At 43.8% G+C, this 21,389-nt stretch overlaps 1 protein-coding gene across 1 annotated transcript in view; it reads right to left on the reverse strand.

Annotated features, from left to right (window-relative positions):
- LOC144145345 (uncharacterized) overlaps nt 1–17,406 on the reverse strand; it is a 32,573-nt gene extending 15,167 nt beyond the window's left edge. Inside the window, exons 1-3 of the mRNA XM_077676915.1 lie at nt 17,259–17,406; nt 15,482–15,582; nt 4,446–4,508 (exon numbers count right to left, since the gene is read on the reverse strand). Coding sequence (XP_077533041.1) covers nt 4,446–4,508; nt 15,482–15,582; nt 17,259–17,385 — 291 coding nt within the window. The 5' untranslated portion in view covers nt 17,386–17,406. The remainder of the gene's footprint in view (nt 1–4,445; nt 4,509–15,481; nt 15,583–17,258) is intronic.
- Nucleotides 17,407–21,389: the final 3,983 nt, after the last annotated feature.

A 21,389-nucleotide genomic window follows, 5' to 3' on the forward strand; every position in this document is an offset into this window, starting at 1 on the left:
TTTGTATATATTGTCATGGGAAGAAATCGCCACGACAAAAAGCACCGCCGCGAGATCAAAAAACGTGCACACAAGACGAGCATGACGAAGACGCGAAGACGCGCTCTGCTGGGTACTTTCTAAATACCCCGAGGCCACCATCAGCATCAGCGTCTTGCCGGGTCGTTCACCCCTACTCACGAGCCGGCAAATCGCAAGGCGCTAGCGAGAAAAAACAAAAAGAGGTGCGATCCAGAGTAGAACACCGAGACAGAAGAGAAACTCCGAACTGTGGAGCGAGACCGGGATGCGCGGCGGTCGGGCGACCAGACCCGTGCTATGCCCCAAAAGATCCTCCCCGACTGCAACCTCCAGAATTTCGCCACCGCCAGAAAGTCGTCTCGCCGTGTGTCGGTAGAGCACACCGACGCCCCAAAACAGCTGCGTTCGCCACAACGGTGCAACGGGAGCTCGGTGCGCGCGCTACCATCCCGGCCTCTACACGCCACCAGCGACCACATGTTTTGGACTTTTCGTTACCGTTTTTTGTCCACGCCCCTCATTCCCGGTATTTGACTGTTCCCCGCATGCTTGAACTCGTTACCGTGTTCTTTACCGCTTTGCCACCGTTCCCCAGTGTTAATTAGTTCCCCACTGGTCTTTCGATTCTCTACTTCGCTGTGTATTTTCTTTGGGGTTTTGGGTATAATAACATAAACTGGTCTCGTTTCCAAAGTTTTTTTTTCTATTTATTATTGTCCTCTGAAGCTGACAATAATGCGCGCCGCGACAGGACGAGGCTAGTCCGTTTGCGTATGCTCCTAAATACCCAACATGGAACTTGCAGAGCTAATTGAATTGGGGAAGCGAATGGGATTAAGCGGCTACGAGCTGACAAAATGAGCACTCGAGTTGCGAAGGCTCTGGTGTGAGAAAATAGATCTAGATCTAGAGGAGGCCAAACAGCTAGCCGAGATTGAAAAGGAGATTGCCATAAAACAGAAGGAGCGTGATGAGCACGTGCGAGCGCGGGAAAGAATGAAAAACGAAACGTTGCAGATACGGCTTCAGCTCGCGGAACTAGAAGCGGCCCGAAATGCGGCACGTCAATTTAAGGATGGCGGGAAAAACTTTGATCAAGTGCAACATTTCTCACCACTGGTTTCTAGCGCCGAGGAGATTCTCCTGACTTTAAAAGGAGCACTAGAGGTGAACCAACCATGTGAACCTTACGTAACCACAAAACGTCCGACGGTGCCTCATGCAAAGCTAGACACCACAACCTCTGTAAAAGCTCAGACAACGACATAAAAGTTCCCTTTTAGCGCGTCTGGTGAGCTCGAGGTTGAGGATGTCCCTGCAGCAGGTGTGGAAGATATCCTGCGTTCGCCACAACGGTGCAACGGGGGCTCGGTGCGCGCGCTACCACCCGGGACTCTACACGCCACCAGTACCTTTAACACCCAACCATCACGACTGCGCCTGTGGGACGGGAGGCAGGGCAACTCCGTTCCAGAAGCGAACACATGTTGTGGACTTTTCGATACCGTAGTTTGTCCTCGCACCTCATTCCCGGTCCTTGACTGTTCCCCGTAGGCTCGAATTCGTTACCGTGTTCTATACCGCATTGTCGCCGTTCCCAAGTGTTTATTAGTTCCCACTGTTTATTTCATTACTCTACTTCGCTGTGCATTTTCTTTGGGGTTTTGGGTATAATATCACAAACTGTTCTCGTTGCACAGTTTCAACTCTTTATTATTGTCCCCCGAACCTGACAATATGCACCAGTTCAACATACCTGTTAGAAATTATGTAGAAAAAGGTCAATGAGTCGTGGCTTATCTGAAAGGTCATAAGTTTACATTTGTTGGGGTTAAGTTATATTTGAGAGTGTTCACACCATCGCTAGGCTTGGTTAAAGTTACTTCGTAGGCAAGTTTCATCCGAAACGTTAGTTACTGTGCGACAAAAAACTCAGCAATCTGCGAAGGTGCGTATACTACAAGATATGTTCCTTCGTAGGTCGTTTTTATCTATTATAAATAACAAGGGACCAGGAACGGAACCCTGAGGGACACCTGATACAACTAGAATATATATAATTACATGGCTGATTATTTACTGGGACCGATTGGCAACGGTTGTGTAAAAATGTTTGGATCTAGGTAAAGACTGCGGGATGTAAATTGAAGTGTGAACGCTTCAGTAGCAAGCGTTTATGGGACAGCTTATCTAAAGAAATGGCGTGGAAAATCTAAAAATATGGCGTCAGTTTGAAGGTTATTATCAAGATTAAAATAAAAGGTCATGGACGAAAACTTATAATTGATTTTCGAATGAAATGCCTCTTCGGAAGTATTGTTCTACAGGAGGAAAAAAATTAACCGGATTTGATGTCGGGAATGACCATCTGCTTTTTGTAGGAGCCGTGTAGTTGGAAGTAGACGAAAAAGTGAACTAAATCAGGATAGTCGATGCTTGATTCTACTTAGAAAAACAGCGCTAAAAACGATGCGACGGGAAGGAAACAAAAACAATAGGGTGATTGTAGTTGGCCTGTTGCGGGGACTACGAAAAAAATAAAAAAAACTTTTTGCATAGACATCTACAGTACGTTTGAGGAAGTTCGAGTTGATATTGTGTACACTGGTGGCGTATGACTGTAGCTTTAGAGTGTTTATCACGGATAGAATACCACAAAATGAAAACTTTCTGTATTAAAGGGAAGGTTTGATTGTTGAAGTCGGCATGAAAAATGAAGGACCCGTTCGTTGGAGAACACTGATACGAATGTGTTATTACAGATGTTCGCACAGTCAACTTCGCTGACGGGTTGGGCAGCATCATCGAGGAAGCTAGAAGACTCCGTAGAGTGAGGCATGATTATCTAAAAAAACTTGCATGGGCCATTTTCTAGAATTTTCTGGAAGTTACAGTTATGAAAAGAGTGCTTTGGTTCGCGTATTTTAACATCGAAGCTGTTGATTCTGGCCGTAATTCTAAAGTTGCTAAAAACCCCGATGGCATACCCACTTATGGAGGTTGGCAAAGATTGGCCAAAAAAGCCTCCAGCGTTTACTAATCGTGGCACACATCTGCGCAGAACAAGAGACAGCCTTCATAACGTGCGCCCCTCGTTTGTTCGTCCTCGTGTCGTCTTGCGCATGCGCTCGGAGGCATAGAAAGCTCTTACGCGCGGTAGCATCTACAAGACATCCTGCTGGGGAGAGGTAACGCGGCAGCTGCATTCTCCATAAGCCATTATGAATAATTGGAAACATGGCTAGGACTGTGCCACCCCGTCCCGAGAGGACTTGCAGATCTCTCCACGCCTGCCCGATCCCGTGACGGAGAGCTGGTGAAAGTCTCCAATGCTTAGAATGACTTTGCATGCACCATTCGCAGCCAAGAAGACGACGACTGCTTCCGTGCACCTGGCGGTGATTACTAGCACTGCGGAACTATGTTTGCGGTGCCAGGTCCCCGAAACAATCAATTTTTTTTTCTCGACTGCCGCCGTTTCTCAAAAGCTAGACAACTGCTTTTGAAGACCACAATTGCCCGTTTGAAGTTGCCTTTTTCGATTCCACTGATATTAACTATTGGCGCATCAAATTTGGGGTTTGCGAAAAGGGATTTATAAATAATTGCATTCAAAATTTTCTTTCTGTTTCAGGTCGTTTGAATTGCTGAATGGTGCTAATTAATGGGGAATTCGGGTTTTATTCATCACTAAGTTTTTTTTACAGGCTCTTTCTGGAAATAATTTAGTATTTTAAAGTCCCCACGTATTTAACAACCGATTTAGCCCTGGCCCATCCCCCCTTGTGTGTACGTACCAAAATCTTTGATGACATCATCATCATCATCATACTAGCACTGCAACTATGTAACTTAACAATTACATTGAAAATTAACTGTGTGCCTGGCAATGATCACTTTCGCCATGCAAGTCTTGTACGTGAGTGCAAGCTTCCTTGAATTTTTTCTAAGCAATGTTCGGCTACATGGTAATACCCAATGCGCACTGGCTTCTTTGTGTTTGGATGACCCAAAAAGGCGCTTCTTTTTCGATTTCAAGGCGCTTTAAATTATTGCTGAACCAGGGTTTCGACGTGCCGGCTTGAAGCTTAAATTTAAAATTTCATCCACGTACATGCACGTCTCTGCCGCACAGCTACACTGTGCACGTGTGTCCACTCAGGTGCTACAATGCTATGCCAAGAAGCTCTTTAAACTCGCTGGGCCGATGCTCTCGCCGCCGGGGGGTCATGCCACGATGCTGCCCCACTCCAAGTGATCAAGAAGAGCTTCTCGTCCGGCTCCGAGAGAAATGGTCATCGCCTTATGCTAGGTGCCCACTGCTTTCTATGCTATGTGTACAAAGCGTAAATGCAGTTTGCATCCCGTTTTCACCTTGTCATAGTATGAAAGATGTCTATCCCCTCCCTTCCATTCATACTTACGTTTTTGTCGTCTTCGGCAACAGCAAAGCACAGACGACACCCAGCACAAACTCTTGCCGCCTCCTGCAGAGTTGCCGCGAATGTAAGCCCGTTTAATCGTAAAATATTCTTGAACTTTCTGTATTACTTATTTTCAGGTTAGCACCCCCTCAAGCAGTAGTGACTGTGGACCCCTCATAATTTATTGGCAAAAACATTTTATATCATCTAATTATTATTAGCTGAATATTAGCTAAATACATCTGCCTGGTGATGTTCTCGACGGATATTCTCACACCTCGCTTCGTACCTGCGAGGTTGGATGCTTCCGTATTGAAAACCTCATTTTGAACATATCTCCAGAGAAAGAAGTCCAATGGTGATCAATCAGGTGACCTACTGTAACATGGTGTGGATCCTCCACACCCAATCCACTGGTTGTGAAATGGCTCCTCTAATAATGTAGAGGCCAGTGAAGAAATATCCGGAGCGGGGGTGGGGGGGGGGGGGGGGGGGGGGGGGACCGTCATGCTGTAACCACATGTTTTTCAGCGCAGCAACAGAGAACAATCAGAAAAACTCGGACACAACACCTTTTAAAACGAACTCTACTTATTTCCAGTAGGATTCTGTCGATGAATTAAGGATCAACCATATGCCAATAAAAATGCAACAGCATATATTCGCTGACTACCTTACCTTGTGCTTATGTTCGCAAAGCCAGTGGAGGTTCTCATCACACTAATAATGTGCGTTATGCAAATTGACACATGACTCCTTACAAAATTGGGCCTCGTGAGCCCCAAGCCCTCTTCTGAGAAATTCCGGATGTCCGTCTCGATCAACATGGCACCAGGTGCAAAAATTATTCCAAAAGTTCCAAAAAGCTCCTTGCAAACAAGTTCATCATGATGGGAAGGTTCCAGGAGCATGCAGTATTGGCGGACATGTTTTACATCAAGAAGAGCAAACTTGCAAATTGTCGTCGGGAAATCTACAGAGAAATTCAAATACTTTCACACTCCTTGTTCAAGATGTTCTAGAGCACCTTTATAAAACAATTCCAACCTTCTAGCACCAATTATTGCGCACATATAAACGTTCTATTTTTACGGCGTGGGGGTGGCAGTGTCTAATTAGGTGTAACGGCAAGTAAAACCACACTAGCTAGCTTCCGTGAAAATGTGGCGTCTAAAAGGTCGTACTCGCGTTATCGCTGGTCTGTTCCGGTAGTGGGGTCAGTTAAATCAGCTCGCTAGGCACATTTCTGCACAAGTTGGAGCGAAAAGTCAAAATTTACACAAACCACAGTTGCCGTAGCTCTAATTGGCGAAGCCGCATAAGCAAATCACAGAAAAGGCAGGGGATCCACCGGGTGCGGCTTTTAAACTGTTGAAATGTGTTAGAAAAGCGCCTCCGCGGCACCCAAAAAGACACTTAAAAAACGGCGACAACAGAGATCACCTTTGTGATGGGAGACAACGCAATGGTCGGTAAGAAGCAAATCGAAAAAAGGTGAGGAGGAAACTTCAGTATAGAGGGGGAAACTTCAGTTAGTGCATACTGCTCGGTATGACATACGGTGCTCAAACTCTCCGCCTTGCTAAACTAGAAAGGAAACTTAGGTCAGCGCGACGGGCCATGGAGAAAATAAAGTTAGGAGTAACACTCAGGGATAGGAAACGAGCTACCTGGATCAGGGAACAAACTAGATTCGAAGGTATTATAGCTCAAATAAAAATGAACAAATGCACTTGGTCTAGCCATGTAGTGAGACGAACAGAGAAGCAATGGACAAACAGGATAACAGAGTGGATACCCGCGAGATGGGTCCAGAAGAAGGGAAGGCCGTTAATTAGATGGAGGGATGAATTTAAAAAATTCAGGGCTGTTGGAAGTCAATGAAGGGCCTTCGTCCTGGAGTGTACATGAGTTAGCTGCTGCTGCTGCTGATGATGATGATTATGGTTATGCAAAAATCAAGCAGTTTTTCAAAGTCACCTATTCTCTGTTCTTGGTGAAGGCACACATAAAAAGGTGGTAGATGTTTCTAGAAAATGACCTCAGAACTGAAGATGGGCTCGCTACAATTGCGATTGGAATTTCCCTGAAGGTTGCTTCCGGCCGGAAAGCTGCGTATGACACAGCATCGATGTCAAAATCAACGGTTTCACTGGCGCGCCTCTTTCTTTTTGTCTGTGAAGTGATTCAGTGGTCCTACATCAATTGAACATCGAAACGAAAGAGGGAGAGAGAGAGAACTCTTTAATGTGGACTGGAGAGGTCAGCCCTGCTAGGGGGCAGTGCTTGCTACGCGAGATGGGGGTGATTACAATGCAGTGAAGTGAATGTGAGGGATCAAAAAAGCAACAACAGAGAGAAAACAAAAGTTAAAAAAAAAATGGCACGCAATGAAATTCAAGAAAAAAATTGAAATAAAGTAAAGTCAACACGTACAGGACGACGCAAACGCGCACAGACGTAGCCATGCACACAATGAAAGAATTACACATTTTTGTCTAGTCCTGAATCTCGAAAAAACGCCGAAAAAGTTTTGTCCCTAAAGGTAACTCATTGTTGTTGTGCCAGGTCCAAGACAGTGACGCACGAAGGCCAAGATGCTGGACAGCATACAGCATCGATGCCTGCTGTGCGTCCTTTTTCGCGCTCGCATAATCCAGCACAATGTCCACATTCTCAGCAGCGAGTACTAGAGGGGATCTGTCGAGGCAATTTTCACAATAATTGCGCTTGGGCATTGAGACCTTGATCATCAAATGGGCGGGCTTACACCAGTGGTACTAGAATATCTGGCTATATCGCACTTGCACCCCGAAAACAACGATTTTAACGGGGAACATAAACGAGCTTGTAAAACTGGCGCTACGAACCAGAACTACTCTAGCAGCATCTAGACACTGCCGCGAAAGCTCTCATCGCTCCACATATTATCATTTCCTTTGTCTTACGCGTTTTATATCACGCGGTGATTACAATCGAACAGCACATGAACCAAACGAATAAATGAACGGATGGTGGCGCCACACATCTAGCTCGTCTGGTAGTCACGTCAGAAGTGGTCGATATAAAGAAAAGGAAAAAAAGCAACACTGCAAGCAACGTCCACTAGGCCTCCCAAAAGGGGCGACTGTGTAGTTGGCGATGGCTACGTTCTGTCTTGCACCTACCAAGGAAAGAAAAGATTAGGCCAGCCATGATCTAAGCTGAGCGTTGAGGCTTCGAAGCCCAGGGAATCACCACGTACATTTTGAAGTCAGCGCCACAGCCCATGTAATACGCCATCAGTGGACGTTTTTTTGTACGAGATTTCCGGCGCACCATTTTCTCCGTTGTTCGGTTTCATGCGGGAAGAAATACATGATTTTGGCGGGCTGCAGGGATTGACAGAGTGACTTTTTTACCTCACAAACGGGTATGGTATAGTCGTCTTTGTGGCTGCGAAGTTGCCTTTGGCAGTAATCGCGAAACATCGCTAATTTAAAAGTTCATTAAACAATTCTAGTTAATAACTATGTATTCGTATGTTTCCCATAACTTATGACTTCCTCCAAACTTAATAGCTTGCTGATTAAGAAAATTACAATTTCTTCGAAAAAATTGTCTGAAGAATATTTATAAAGTGTTTGTTGAAATACGGTGTATAGGCTATCAACAGTACTCATTCATCTTCACAGCGCACAAGTAACGGGACAATGTTCCGTTATTTGTGCACTGTAAAAATGATTCTGCACCAACTGATTTCCCTGATTTAACAAGATTGCAGAATAAAAAGAAACGGCTGTTCATTCAAGCAAAGCAGACTAGCTCGTGCACACGCTGGCACGTGTCTCAAGCCGCTCTTTCTGATTATCGAACAGCTATCAAAGAAGCCAAGCGAGGTTTTCTTAAAAATACCCTGCATCACTTCTTGCAACCAACCGTTCAAAATTTTGGAAAAAAGTTAAACCTAGTGAAAAGAAAAACATTTCATTTACAAATTGAGATGGGCCGCTGGTTCGCTATGGAGACTCCTAAATGATTTTTTCGTTACTCCCTTGTCGAATTGTTCTATTTCTTCATTGCCACAAATGCCTAGTCGGGAATTTTTCCAACGTATCCAGTGACTATGGACGCCTCGGAGTGCAACATTTAATTCCCAATCTTAAGTTGTCCTCTTGTAGTGCTGTGGATGAAAGTAACCCAATGTTCCTAAAAATACTGAAGTGTATTAATCAATTTATTTGCCCCTAATTTTTGCGCAATATATTCAGTGTTATACTTTGCTGCTTGGCTGGAAAGTGGGTAAGGTGGTCCCTTTGCGCAAGTCTGATAATGCAGAGCCTCCCCTCAATTACAGGGCAATTTCCCTAACCAGTGTCTCTTGTAAAGTATTAGAACATACAATTTACTCAAGTCTTTTCTTTTCTGGAATCTAACCCTTTCTTCACTCCCTGCAGCATGGATTCCGAAAATGTTACTCATGGGGAATCCAGCTTCTATATTTCACCAATGACATAGCATCAGCTCTAGATTGCGCCTCACTTGCACACTGCATTTTTCTTGACTTTGAAAAAGCTTTCAACACATTACTTCTCCAATTACTTCTTCTGAAAATTAGTACGTTAAACATCGATCCAAACACGCTTAAACGAATTGAATGCTTTTTGACTAATCATACTGAGTTTGTAACAAATATTGACTGCGACTCACCTCTTTCTGAAGTAAAATCTGGCGTCCCACAAGGATCCGTTCTAGGCCCTTTTTTTCTGATATATATTAACGACCTCCCCGACAATTTCAGCTCTTCTATAAGGCTATTTGCAGATCATTGCGTCCTTTATCGCGAAATAACGAACGAATCAGATAACACACTACTACAGGCTGATCTCGACACTGTCTCAACCTGGTGCAATAAATGGCTCATGATTATCATACCTGACAAATCTAAATGCATGACAATAACCCGGCGATCTATTTCTACCGCTTGTGCTCATATAATTGACGCAGTGTCCCACCAGCATGTCTCTTCATATAAGTAACTCGGCGTTCAGATTACCAATAACATATCTTGGCACACACACGTTGCCTACATCTGTAATAATGCTAATCGAACGCCGCTAATTGCTAATCGAACTCCGCTGTAATAATGCTAATCGAATGCTAATGCTAATCGCCGCAACTTTTCTCATGCTCCACTGTCCCTCAAAATTCTAGTATACTGGTCACTATTTCCCTCAAAACTTGAGTACGCTTCCAAATTTTGGGATCCCCTTCAGCACACACTAATCACTGTGCTAGAACCCGGTCAGAACCGTTCAGCTCTTGTAATATTTGTTCCAATAACTCCCGTACTGCGACCATATCCCAAACGAAATCTAACATTGAACTACCAGATTGAACTGTCCCGAGGAAATTGGCGCGACTTCACCTTTTTCATAAGATATTCTTTCACAAGTCATCAGTGAGGCGAGTCCTTATTTCACAACCATTATACCACTCATCATGCATTGATCATCAGCATAAGGTTGCCATTCTTTTTTGCCGTATAAAAATATTTTCATCTGCCTTTTCACCCAGAACCTGTGCTGAATAGAACCACCTACCTTCTTCCATCGGAATCATTCAACACCCTTCATTGTTTAAAAATGCCATTTCTCTGCACTTTTTGCCACAATTCTGCAGTGTTCGTTTTCTGCTCTGTTTTGTTTGCTTGTTTGCTTTTTACATATCCGTTCTTTTCGTAGTTTATTTCTGTTTTTGTACTTTCTGCTTCTTCCTTTTTTCTTTTTTTCCTTGTCTTTTATTCGGTTTTTTCCTTTCCGTGCTACACAATACTGTTACCCACCCTCTCTGTAACGCCGTATGAGCCTTGAGAGTATTCCAATAAAGAAACAAATAAATAAATAAATAAATAAATAAATAAATAAATAAATAAATAAATAAATAAATAAATAAAAATAAGTAAATAAATAAAAAATAAAATAAATAAATCGTTATGCAATCAATGTCCCATTCTCACGACACCATGTTTATTCTCGCCGAACGGGCCTCGCGCTTCTTCCTTCGCTTCCAGTCGGCGGCCGTCCTCATAGCTTCAGTGGCGGATTGGCCACAAATCGCACTGGCAGCTTCTGCCTTGGGATGCTTTGCACCTTTTCAAAATAAATAAATAAGTAAAAAAACTAGCCCGGTTGTCTACGCTACTTCATATCAACAGTAGCTCGATTGCAACATCCGACAACACCATTTTACAAAATACCATCATGCCGAACGACAACTAGGAATCAAGGCTACATTTTCTAGCATACTTTTCTCAATGGCCACTTCATGAAGCTGCAATTAGAGGACGTCTTAAGCAACACAAGAGGTGTCTCGCTAAGGGAGCCCCGGAGCGTATATTTTCTTGCACACTTTTTATAATGGGTTTAGGTGCCCTCCCTCGAGTAAATAATGCAGGTAAGCGTATTTATCGATACATACATATATGTATATATATATATATATATATATATATATATATATATATATATATATATATATATATATATATATATATATATATATATTTATATATATATATATATATATATATATATATATATATATATATATATATATATATATATATATATATATATATATATATATATATATATATATATATAGCGAATCAGAAAATCGGAAATGATGGGCTCCGCAAAATAAGACACAAAATAAGGGTTGGCAGTCAAGAAAACCTCGGAAAGAAATGGGAGGTTGTGGTGGGTCATAGAAAGAGATTAAGAATTTTTTGAGTCGAAAAGAAAGTGGTGAAAAAATGCCCGCCGGGTGGTATCCGAACCCACGACCTCCAGAATACCACTTTCTTTTCGACTAAAAAAATTCTTAATCTCTTTCTATGACCCACCACAACCTCCCCTTTGCTTTCCGAGGTTTTCTTGACTGCCAACCCTTATTTTCTGTCTTATTTCACGTAGCCCCTCATTTCCCATTTCCTGATTCGCTACATCCTTAGCGAGGCCCTCTGTTCTGGCAGTCTTGGTGCCAAAGGGAGCTTAAGAGGGTTCAACGCTGGTCGACCACTCTCGACATGTCGTAGACACTCGAGTCACGGCCCGGGGGTTAAAAAGAAGGTCCCCTTCACCCCGAGTAGTCCGAGTGGCGCTGGCTACCACCCCCAAGTGCGGGAAACAAAAATACCTTAACATAAATACCCGAGAAAGTGCTGGGGAAACAGCCCCGCCGGTAGCGTAGTGGTTATCGCACCAGACCGGTATTCTGGAGGTCGTGGATTCGGAACCCACCCGGCGGGCATTTTTTCACCACTTTCTTTTCCACTCAAAAAATTCTTCATCTCTTTCTTTGACCCACCACAACCTCCCATTGACTGCCAACCCTTATTTATATATATATATATATATATATATATATATATATATATATATATATATATATATATATATATATAATATACATATATATATATATATATATATATATTGTCATGAAGTGCCCTGAGCGCGGGAAATACAAGAAAGAACGGCGGGGAAAAGGCGCAGCAAGCGTGCGAGTGGCAAAGGGAAGAGGAAGAAGCGAATATCAAAAAGGGGCTCGAGACAAGGGAGAAAGAGGAGGAACGAGGCTCGGGGGTTCGAGAAGGATCGAGAAGTGATCGAGGGCAACCAGCGGAGCGTCTACCCCGTGGTAGCCTGGCGGACCAGCGGCAGTCGACCGGACTGTGGGTACGCCGATCCTGTGAGGACCCTGCGCTTCAGCGGCAGTCGCCCGGACTGCGGGAGCGCTACCCCAAGCACTGCTCGTGTTCCCGCCGACCAGCTTCTCGGGCAGACCAACGGTAACGTCGTCATGGCGCGGTGACTGCACTCGGATGCCGGGCCCACGCCGCGTCAACGACAACAACCGCCAGCGGTAGCCGCCTCGACCGGAGCTTCTACTCGCTGCCGCTCCCGCCGCCGCCAAAAACTGTGAGGCCCTTGAGCGATTTCGCGCGGCTTGAACTCGCACCCTTCTGACAGCGACAGCGTATTCGCGTGCCACGCCGGACTCGCGGCATCTTTATTCCTTTTTTTTTCTTCCTTCCTTTTTCTGCCTTTTATTTTTTTTTGATAAATATTTCTGTTGTTTGAATTTGGTCACCTGCCTCGTCACTTGAGAGCCGCTCCCACTACGGCCCTGAACCTGCCATAACATCACAATATATATATATATATATATATATATATATATATATATATATATATATATACATATATATATATATATATATATTGTGAAAGCGATTCAGAAGATTAACGCAGAGCTCTATTCACTTCCTTCAACCAAAATTTATGTCGGTTGGGAATATCGCTCTCGGCGGAAAATTTGTTTTGTTTTTTTTTCACGGGAAGAGAACAGAAACTCCTACGCTTGATGTTATCCTTAAAGGGCATGCTAATCGGGTAGGCTAGGCGTGTTACGTTTACCGCCGTCAATATCTACTATAGACTATTGTGCAGTAAAATCACGTCCTGGCACACTGACTAAGTGGGCCCAAAAAAATGGCTCCAATCCACGCAGTGGAGGTGGTTAGAAAGCAAAGCTGTGAGCGACCCCCACAACAATTCCACATGCGACGTCACTTGAATTCGCACACCTGGCTCTAAAAAGACTGAAACCGTAGATTCTGCCAGCCACTGCTTGGGATTTGCGGGGGAACCATCCCGATTGCAGCAGCGTCGGCTACGGCCGGGGCTCAAGTGGCGGATGCCACCGCCGCTGTAGCCCGGCTGTGCGTCGGAATAAAGAAAACGGATAGGAGCGTGTTTCGAAGGGTGAGATAGCGGAACCTAGCCATCCTGATGTGGTAGCTCGGGGCTAGACCACCGCGTGACACAAGCGCAGACACCCGAAACAATCCCCATTTATACCGATTTAAGCTAAATAGTTTCGTAAGCTCGACAATTGCAAGAAAGATGACGGAAGTTTTGTAATCGCTATTTATTAGAACCAGTTGCTCCTTGCATCTCTTGTAATACCTGTTAAAGCACAACCGAAGTGGTATTCAGCAATTTAGAAAACGCAGTCGGATTCGCAAGAAGCAGTGCGCAAACATTTTCTCGCACTGCTAACCAGTCCTTACGTATCTTTGCCGTATGAGCACTGATTTCCGTCGGGTCCGGGTTATCCAGGAGGTGCTGTCGAACAAGTTATTCAAGCCGTGCGAAGTAAGGGAGCAATGGACGCGAAGCTGCGCCAAAACAGGCCCAACACCATCGTTAAAGCAGACGACAAAACCGATGGTAGGGTCTCGCCGACGCGCCTGCCGGGGTGAGCACGGCAAACGCTGGGTAATAGGGCCCTATCGCGCAGCATCTACACTGTGCTACTAGACTGAAAAGCGCCCTCCGCCTCCCCAGACGCGCTGGGAGTTTCTTGTCCTGCACGCCGCGAAAGAACTGTTGGCTGGTAGAGGTAGAAAGCTTGGCTGTAAAATTACTGGTACACAATCGGGAGCCACCGTCATTTAAAGGTGTGGCTTAACTCCGGACTCGTTATGAGACGTGTGATTTACCAGTTGCCCTTATTTTCTCCTTCTCTCTCGTAGTATGATCGCTTGGAACCACTTTACGGAAAGGGCTTTGGGATATGCCTCACAGCTCCTCAAGCGGCACCACATTTCAAGGTTCTCGTCGAGTTCCAGATTCCACCCCTCCGCTTGATGTTATTGCCGAGGCTACACCGCAACTCTCCTGTCAGTGAGTCTGATGTCGGCGTAGGTTTGGTCAGATGTCTGTCGTTCAGAATGGGCAGTCACATACACGCCGCTATCAACAATCTAAGCTTTCCTCATCAACAACGCGGGAAGAAGCGGTACAGCTCGGAACCAAGAAAATGCTTGGAGAGTTTGTGGTGCGCATTAAACATTTCTGTTGTCCGGTCAAAGCACTGTACCCCGCTAGCTTGTGCGAGGTCGCTGATACTTGAGCACTTAGACCGGAAGAAATGAGGGACGGTTCACGTATTGGCGGGCGAGTGTCGACAGAGCAATAAACTCTACTCAGTGGTCTTTACTCTACAAGCCTCAAAATGTTCCTATGCTGCGCGTTTAGACACATGATGTCACACAGTGGCGGTGAGGGTTCTGAACGAGGCAGACTGGAAATGACTCGCTTAGACTGCGGAGCGTTGTTGTACAAACAGAGTGTAAAGTATGCTTAAAGTATTGCAGAATGTAGGTACCACATACAGAATTTGTCTACCCCACTTGCGTTTTATTCAGCAGCGAAATGAAAACTCCATTCACTCGCGTGGCTCCATTCAGAGGTAGGTTCCCGAAAAAGGGAAGCCGCTGGCATGCTCATACGACAGTTGAATTCGTAGCCCAATTGTTTAAAGTGATATGTGGTGAACCGCGCATTTTAGGACAAAGAATAACAAAGCGGTTTTATTTCTTTTGGAATACACAATACCAACGTTGCTCTACCGAAGCGATGAAAGGGGCACCGGCCGCATCCCTGTTCAACACCCCACTGATTCACCATTGACACTGGCGTTGCTTTATAATGTGAGCGTCAACCGACCGCTCCAACGTAAACGGTGTGGTGTACATTGGTGGTGTCAAGCATCTTTTATGGATTGCCTACAGCAAGTGATGGACTGCTCAGCTTAATTTAAAATCTTTAAATGAGGACCGCTTCGCAGTCCTCTTTTGAGGATAGCTTATTCATAACTGGGCACAATAAACCCAGGCGATAGACTTACCATATCTTAAAGTACACTACACTTTATTGCTCTTACAGAATTGACAAGAGTATATTGAAGGTGCTACTCCAACCGAGGGATTGGCCGCACAACTAGCAAAGTTAGTTCGGCGCACTCTCAACAACTCACTCACAATGTACTAGATTTTCTGAAGAGAGAACATAGTCGATATTGAAGGCACCTTAGTAATTCGGGAACATGTTGACTTAACTCACCATTGATTACCTACACTTTTCCTTTTTGGCATTGGTTTTTACCCAATGACACAAAATTGTTGAGAAAGTTACAAAGCTGACCTTTATTACCGCGGGTCGTGTGTTTAGGGTCTTGAGTTCCTCCTTGCACGAGAACAAAATTTCTGTCGACATTCTTCCAGCTTTTGCAGCTTCGATTGGGTCTAAAATAAGGAATAAAATGCAATCGTTCATAAGGTGCATTTGTATGTGCAATGAACGTAACCGAAATGCTCGTTTGTTTTGGGGGTGACCGCCTCTGACGGTTTCACTCAGAGGGTATAATTACAGAATGTGCGTCCTTTTCAATGTTTTGTCCACGCTAAAGCTCATTAGAAACGTAAAGCGTCACACCCCTGGCTGCAATATTTTGATCAACAATGTCAAATGCTAAAATGCTTTTTTGTCCGTTTTATCATTGTTTTAGTTAAATCATGCACTGAATATGAACACGCTCATGCAATGTCGCGACAATTGCTCCGCTATAAACGTTACTGATAGTATATGCCCCCCCGTGATGTGTAAAATGTGGAGGAAGTTTAAAAATGGCAAAAAGTCTTTAAATTCTTACTTTAAGATGTTGGCGATCTCAGCAATAAACTTTTTCGGTTTCTGACTACTGAATATCGAAGGAAGTTTGGCTGCTGATGATTAATTTCTCTACAGTCTATCCTTTATACTCAAATTTTTGGATAGAGTGAGTGCTTAGTAAATGTTCCCAAAATATTCTACCAGTAAATGCGCCGTAGATAATCGATTTTTATCGCAAAAATCGCTTTTGATTGCAATCGGTATACATTTTTTAGAAAGCAAAAGCAGCGCTGTAAATGCTTATGGTGCGGACCTTACGTTTTGAACTCTTCAGTAAAAAAACGTATGGAGTGCTCTTTCATGGCAGCAGCAAACCGTACTAAACGTAGTACCGATGTAGCCATATAAACGAAAGAAATAAGGTGAAATCAGTGCGAAAACGGTGCTTTGAGTTTATTGGTACAAGGCACATGATAAGGTCTGCAGTGGGGATAAATAAATAACATAAGATCATTTGTTCGCTGAGGACATTGCAAATTATCTCTGGGCAAAATTAAATTGGCCTTTTGAAGGGTGAATCCGTTGTGGTCTCCCCGAAACAAAAATATTCTGGATCAAAACCCATCTTGCGACGTGTTTGGCCCTATATTTATGTAGTGCCGCATCAGAACATCTGAAATATGTGCTTATAAACAGTGCAGCTGCCGTCAATCACTGGAGCATTAGTGGGAACATTGCCTAATAAAAGATTCTGCGACTTTATAAGAACAAGTCTTCTTTACAACCTACTTCGAAGTTGCCCACAAGAAGCCCATTTAAAAACCTAAATAAAACAGTAAATGAAAAGTTACAGCAAACAGAACGAGACAGGTTTTTTTATCGCCAATTTTGTAATCGATATTGTGAGCAATCTATAACGCAACTGAGTGAATGTTACATTTTTTCTCATGACGTCGCCATGATTTGTTACAACTTTGCTACGAAGTGGATTTATTAAAATCATCGCGAAATCTGAAATCTAATTTTAGCAATTATACCATTCGCACAACTATGTTCTTCGCTTTTGAGCAAAAATAACGAAGCTCTCAGCGACACTACTAATTGTGACAGAGATTGCTGCGACAATTTCTCGGCAACGACACTAATATTCTGAAGGCGCCGTCCAGTCGGCGTTTTATAATGTTGTGGCGGTGATGGACTAGTTACAACTAAAAATCGACAGTTTACACTGGTGCCAAAATATTTTCAGTTTGTTTTTGTGTAGGCAAAAAGTGGCAGTTGAGCCCGCGCTTTGAGTCAGCATACTTACTAAGGGGCCCACCGCACCACCGCATTGGCTGGAAAGAAAAGACCAACGGCCATGATAACAGCCCAAAGCAAAATAACCAAGTCAGTTTTCCTATCATTGAGGCATAGCGGTGCAATACCGTCTCCATCACAAGCTTACTATGCAGACCTGCAAATGAGGCAGTGCGTCTTCCTTTATATTTACGCCGCTAAGGTATTTTGCCATTACCTGCGACTGCGACTGCACAGGGTAGAGAAACTGATCGCACAAGTAATGTTTTTCTCATCATGTGTATTCGCGAAGGCTTTCTAGGAAGAGGAAGTAATCACTCACCAGGATATTTATGATCCTGGAATAAACGCATGCGGGGGAACGGGCGTGCGCCTTCAGTCTATGTTTGTTCACTTGGGTAAGCTGTACCAACAAGGAAACCTTTCATAATAAATAAAAAAAGCACAATACCTACTCGGGCGAAAGAAGACATAGGCGACACCGCGCTAACGAATTAATTCCAGTTGGTGCAGCCAAAACCTCAAGCCAAATCAGGAAATGCAGTGTTTTCACACATGATTAGTGCGGGCGAGTACCTCAAATCCTGAATTTTCGAAAAGCCCATCATCTCGTACAATTTGGAAAACGAAGCAAAAAGCGAAAGACGAAAATATTTCAAATTTAGTGTATCGGTTGAACAGATCGCATACACATTTTAAATAGTTTTATAAGCTTGGGTAGACGCAGCACAAGATGTTTAGAGCAGTAGCATTAACAGCTACCTTGACGAGTCGCAGCAAATACGTTTTTTCAAAAACGACTTCCATGTTTGGCGTGCCTGTCCTTACCCGAATCTGTTTCGCCATAATATTACGCTCCAAGAGTACTGTCCTTACAGACATACACGCGGCTTTCTACTGCTGCTCTCATGTCCTTAAAACGAGGAACAAACGTGTAATTGTTACTGTACTGGTGACTACACAAGTGGTATGCACAAGCTCGGCACATTGTGTGACAAGTCTACTGTTTTTCTGCTAGTTCTATTTGCTCTTATCTGTCAATAATAATGAACTATATGCAACATCTAATAAATACACATAATAAATACAACCATAACTGAGACAATACGCTCTCCCATGTGTACCGTCGCCATTAAAATCTATAATAACGACCATGGATGGCAAAGACATGGATTTCAATACTCGGTTGCCAATTTTGATGAACTCCGTGCGTGCCGTCAGAATGTGGCGGATATAGTCATACTTGCGCTTTCCTAGATTGGTTGGCGCACGACGCAGCAGTATCGCAGTGTACGACACGTGTAAAAACCGCTCGTGAGATCTAAGCCCAGGATTGCTGCTGTATCGAGTGTTATAGGGATGCGATGACTTCCAGTAACAATTGAAGGATGATGTCTTGCGTGCATAAGCCGGCTTTGAATTCGATGATGGGTTGCGGAAGCGCACCGGATTAGTTCGTATGAGACACGAACCGGGCGGGGATGACTGATCAAGACGTTTCTCCACGCACGAGGTGAGTTGAAGTGGTCGGAAGCGTACAATGAACAGTACTTTCGCAGTATTGAGAATGAGAAGAATTTTTCTATGCTCTGTCTTTAAACACAAAGCCAGAGGTTCCAATTTAGGTGGCGAAAATGTGCGCCAATACTGGAACGTTTAAACCTCTTATACGTTCACCATTGACTTTCGCTTCAGCAGAAGTCAACGGTGAACGACAGGGAGAGCAGACGAGTGCAACTTTGTTATATCATATTTTGTTGCACTGATTCTCTTACTTTGTATCACGACTGCCTCGTGAGAAATGCAAGAAAAACGGTGGTTGATTCCTCTGTCATAATAATCAGAAAAACACGAAATTGAAAGGTGCAACAAAACCTGCAGCGAAAGGAGCATGATTTGCGGGTAGGCGGCAGTCTTGTGGGACTGCTTGGCGAGTGACGTCCTGCTGACCGGTCGTTTCGGCAAAGGCGCGACCATTTTCTGCTCCGTGGCGTTTACGGCAGACGGTTCCGTGGCGAGGAGCTCAGCATGTGGAACGCGAGGGGCACAGTTTCTGGTTTGCACCATGAACACGTGAACGCGTTCCGCTTTCTGCTGGCGTGTCTCGCGTCGCACCAAAGCAGTCATAAACTCGATATTCACCCGTCAGAGTCATTGCCTTTCAGCGGCGCCTAATGCAAGTTTCCTTGCAAGTGACCATCGCACCCAAAGCAGTAATCAGTGGAGGGTGCCTCAATCCACGCGCGCCTCCCGTGCACGTAGGCGCTGACATCGACCTGCCCACTGTCGGCGCTCATTAGCGTCATGATGCGCTACTTCTCTCCGCCTCTCCTAGATGGCAGCACCATCTGAAAGAGTCATAGGGAAGGATATCAGGCGCGTTCGTAAAGCTGTTTACTTCCGAGTTCATTGCCAGTTGGCAGAACGCCTCGTACCTCCCGTTCCGGTGAGAGAGTTCGTGGGCTCGAATTCAGGTGCCGCCGCGACAATTCCTCTTTTGCTGGTGACGTCATTTTCCTGACGGATATGACGCCAGTGAGATCTTGGTGTACCCCGGAATGAAACACTGTCGTGTTAAAACAATTTCATGTTGTTGTTAGTGCTGTATAAAACCTCCAATCATTTCACTCTCTGAAGATAGGTGACCTTTGGGTGACCAAAAAAAGATACCACAAAGCACGCTGACATATCGAAGTACCTTAAACATTCGGTTCGCACTTGTGTCGTTAGTGAACCAAAGGGGAACGTGATTTGTTTCAGTGGCCAAAACAATTGCATTAGAGAAATAAAAAAACACGTCCCAAGCCGTGCCTACTACTGCGTAACGGGTAAATGTGGCGCACTAATTTCACATACACTGATAAAAAATATGCGTACAATAGGTATGTGTATATGAGGATGAAAAATTGGGTGTAGTTGAACTTTGGTGTCCCTCGAACGAGAATTTTTATACTGAATGTTTTCACTTCCGTCTCATTCTTTTTGCTTTAACTTGGACAATGGCAACGTGTTATTCTAAAGTCTCTATTGTGGATCTTTTCGCCATTTATCCTCAGAACTGCATAGACCTTACGTCATTTTTGTTTGGTGATTTAATTGTTGGTCAATGATATCGTTTTTTGTCTTGAGCAACTTTTGTACTATAATAATACGTGCTTTCATTTTGATAGGTTTCGGTCTGGATTGCCTTAGCTCATCGCATTTCTTTTTCGTAATTAAGCACGCTGCAAAGCACTGGTCGAAATTGTGGGCATGTAGTCCCCATCCCCAAATGCTACACTCGCTAATATTAATTTTCTGGGAATAAAAAAGGAACGTACCATGGTCTGATCGCTCTTGTTTTGTGTAATATTTGGAAGAAAAATTTGGAACTATAGTTTATATTTTTTTAGATATAAAGGCTGTGGTTTTCATGCCTTGTTCATTCCATATTTGGTTTTATTTTTACTTTGCTCGCTCAGTTGCATTTAATGAATTGGGTTTTTATGGGGATATTCAAACTGCCACCAATATTGGCCGACTTTTTCGGTAACTGGTCATCTATCTTGTTACCAAGAATGCCATCCTGTCCTACGCTGTTCGCTAACATTATATAATGGGGCTCTTTGAATTTGTTTAATTCTCTCTTGATTTTTTTATGGAAATATTAAAGTTGTTTGGCTATTTTGCCCCCCCCCCCACCCTAATTCGGAAAGACTGTGCGACATTATTAACTGTTTCCGGCGGGGATGTTCACTTTTTATATATTTTAGCCCTTCTAGTATGCGACGTAATTCGTTTCAATGTTAGTTGAATACTGAGGAAGTTTGAGCAATTGGTAGCGATTATGTTGTTTTGATGGCCCAGAACTTCATAGGTTAACTGTACTTTTTCCTTGAACTTAGGGCCATCAGAGTATGTGTGTATGTCTGCTTTTTAGATAGTTCCACTGAAATCATGTGCTAACCTTTTTGCGAGGTGTTTCCCAAATATCTACCTTTTAGCTACAGTTAGCTACTTTTTAGCGACATTTTTACCTACACGCCGTCCTGCCAATAGAATCCATTTAGGCTTTGTAATATTTAAAAACATTTTGGTTTCGTTTTCTATTGTGACTTGGACGGGGGAATATAACATGCCGTGTTTATAGTCACGCTTGGAA

Source organism: Haemaphysalis longicornis, unplaced genomic scaffold, assembly GCF_048455015.1.
Source record: "Haemaphysalis longicornis isolate Haplotype H1 unplaced genomic scaffold, Haemaphysalis longicornis Haplotype H1 scaffold_7, whole genome shotgun sequence".
Taxonomy (NCBI): Eukaryota; Metazoa; Arthropoda; class Arachnida; order Ixodida; family Ixodidae; genus Haemaphysalis; species Haemaphysalis longicornis.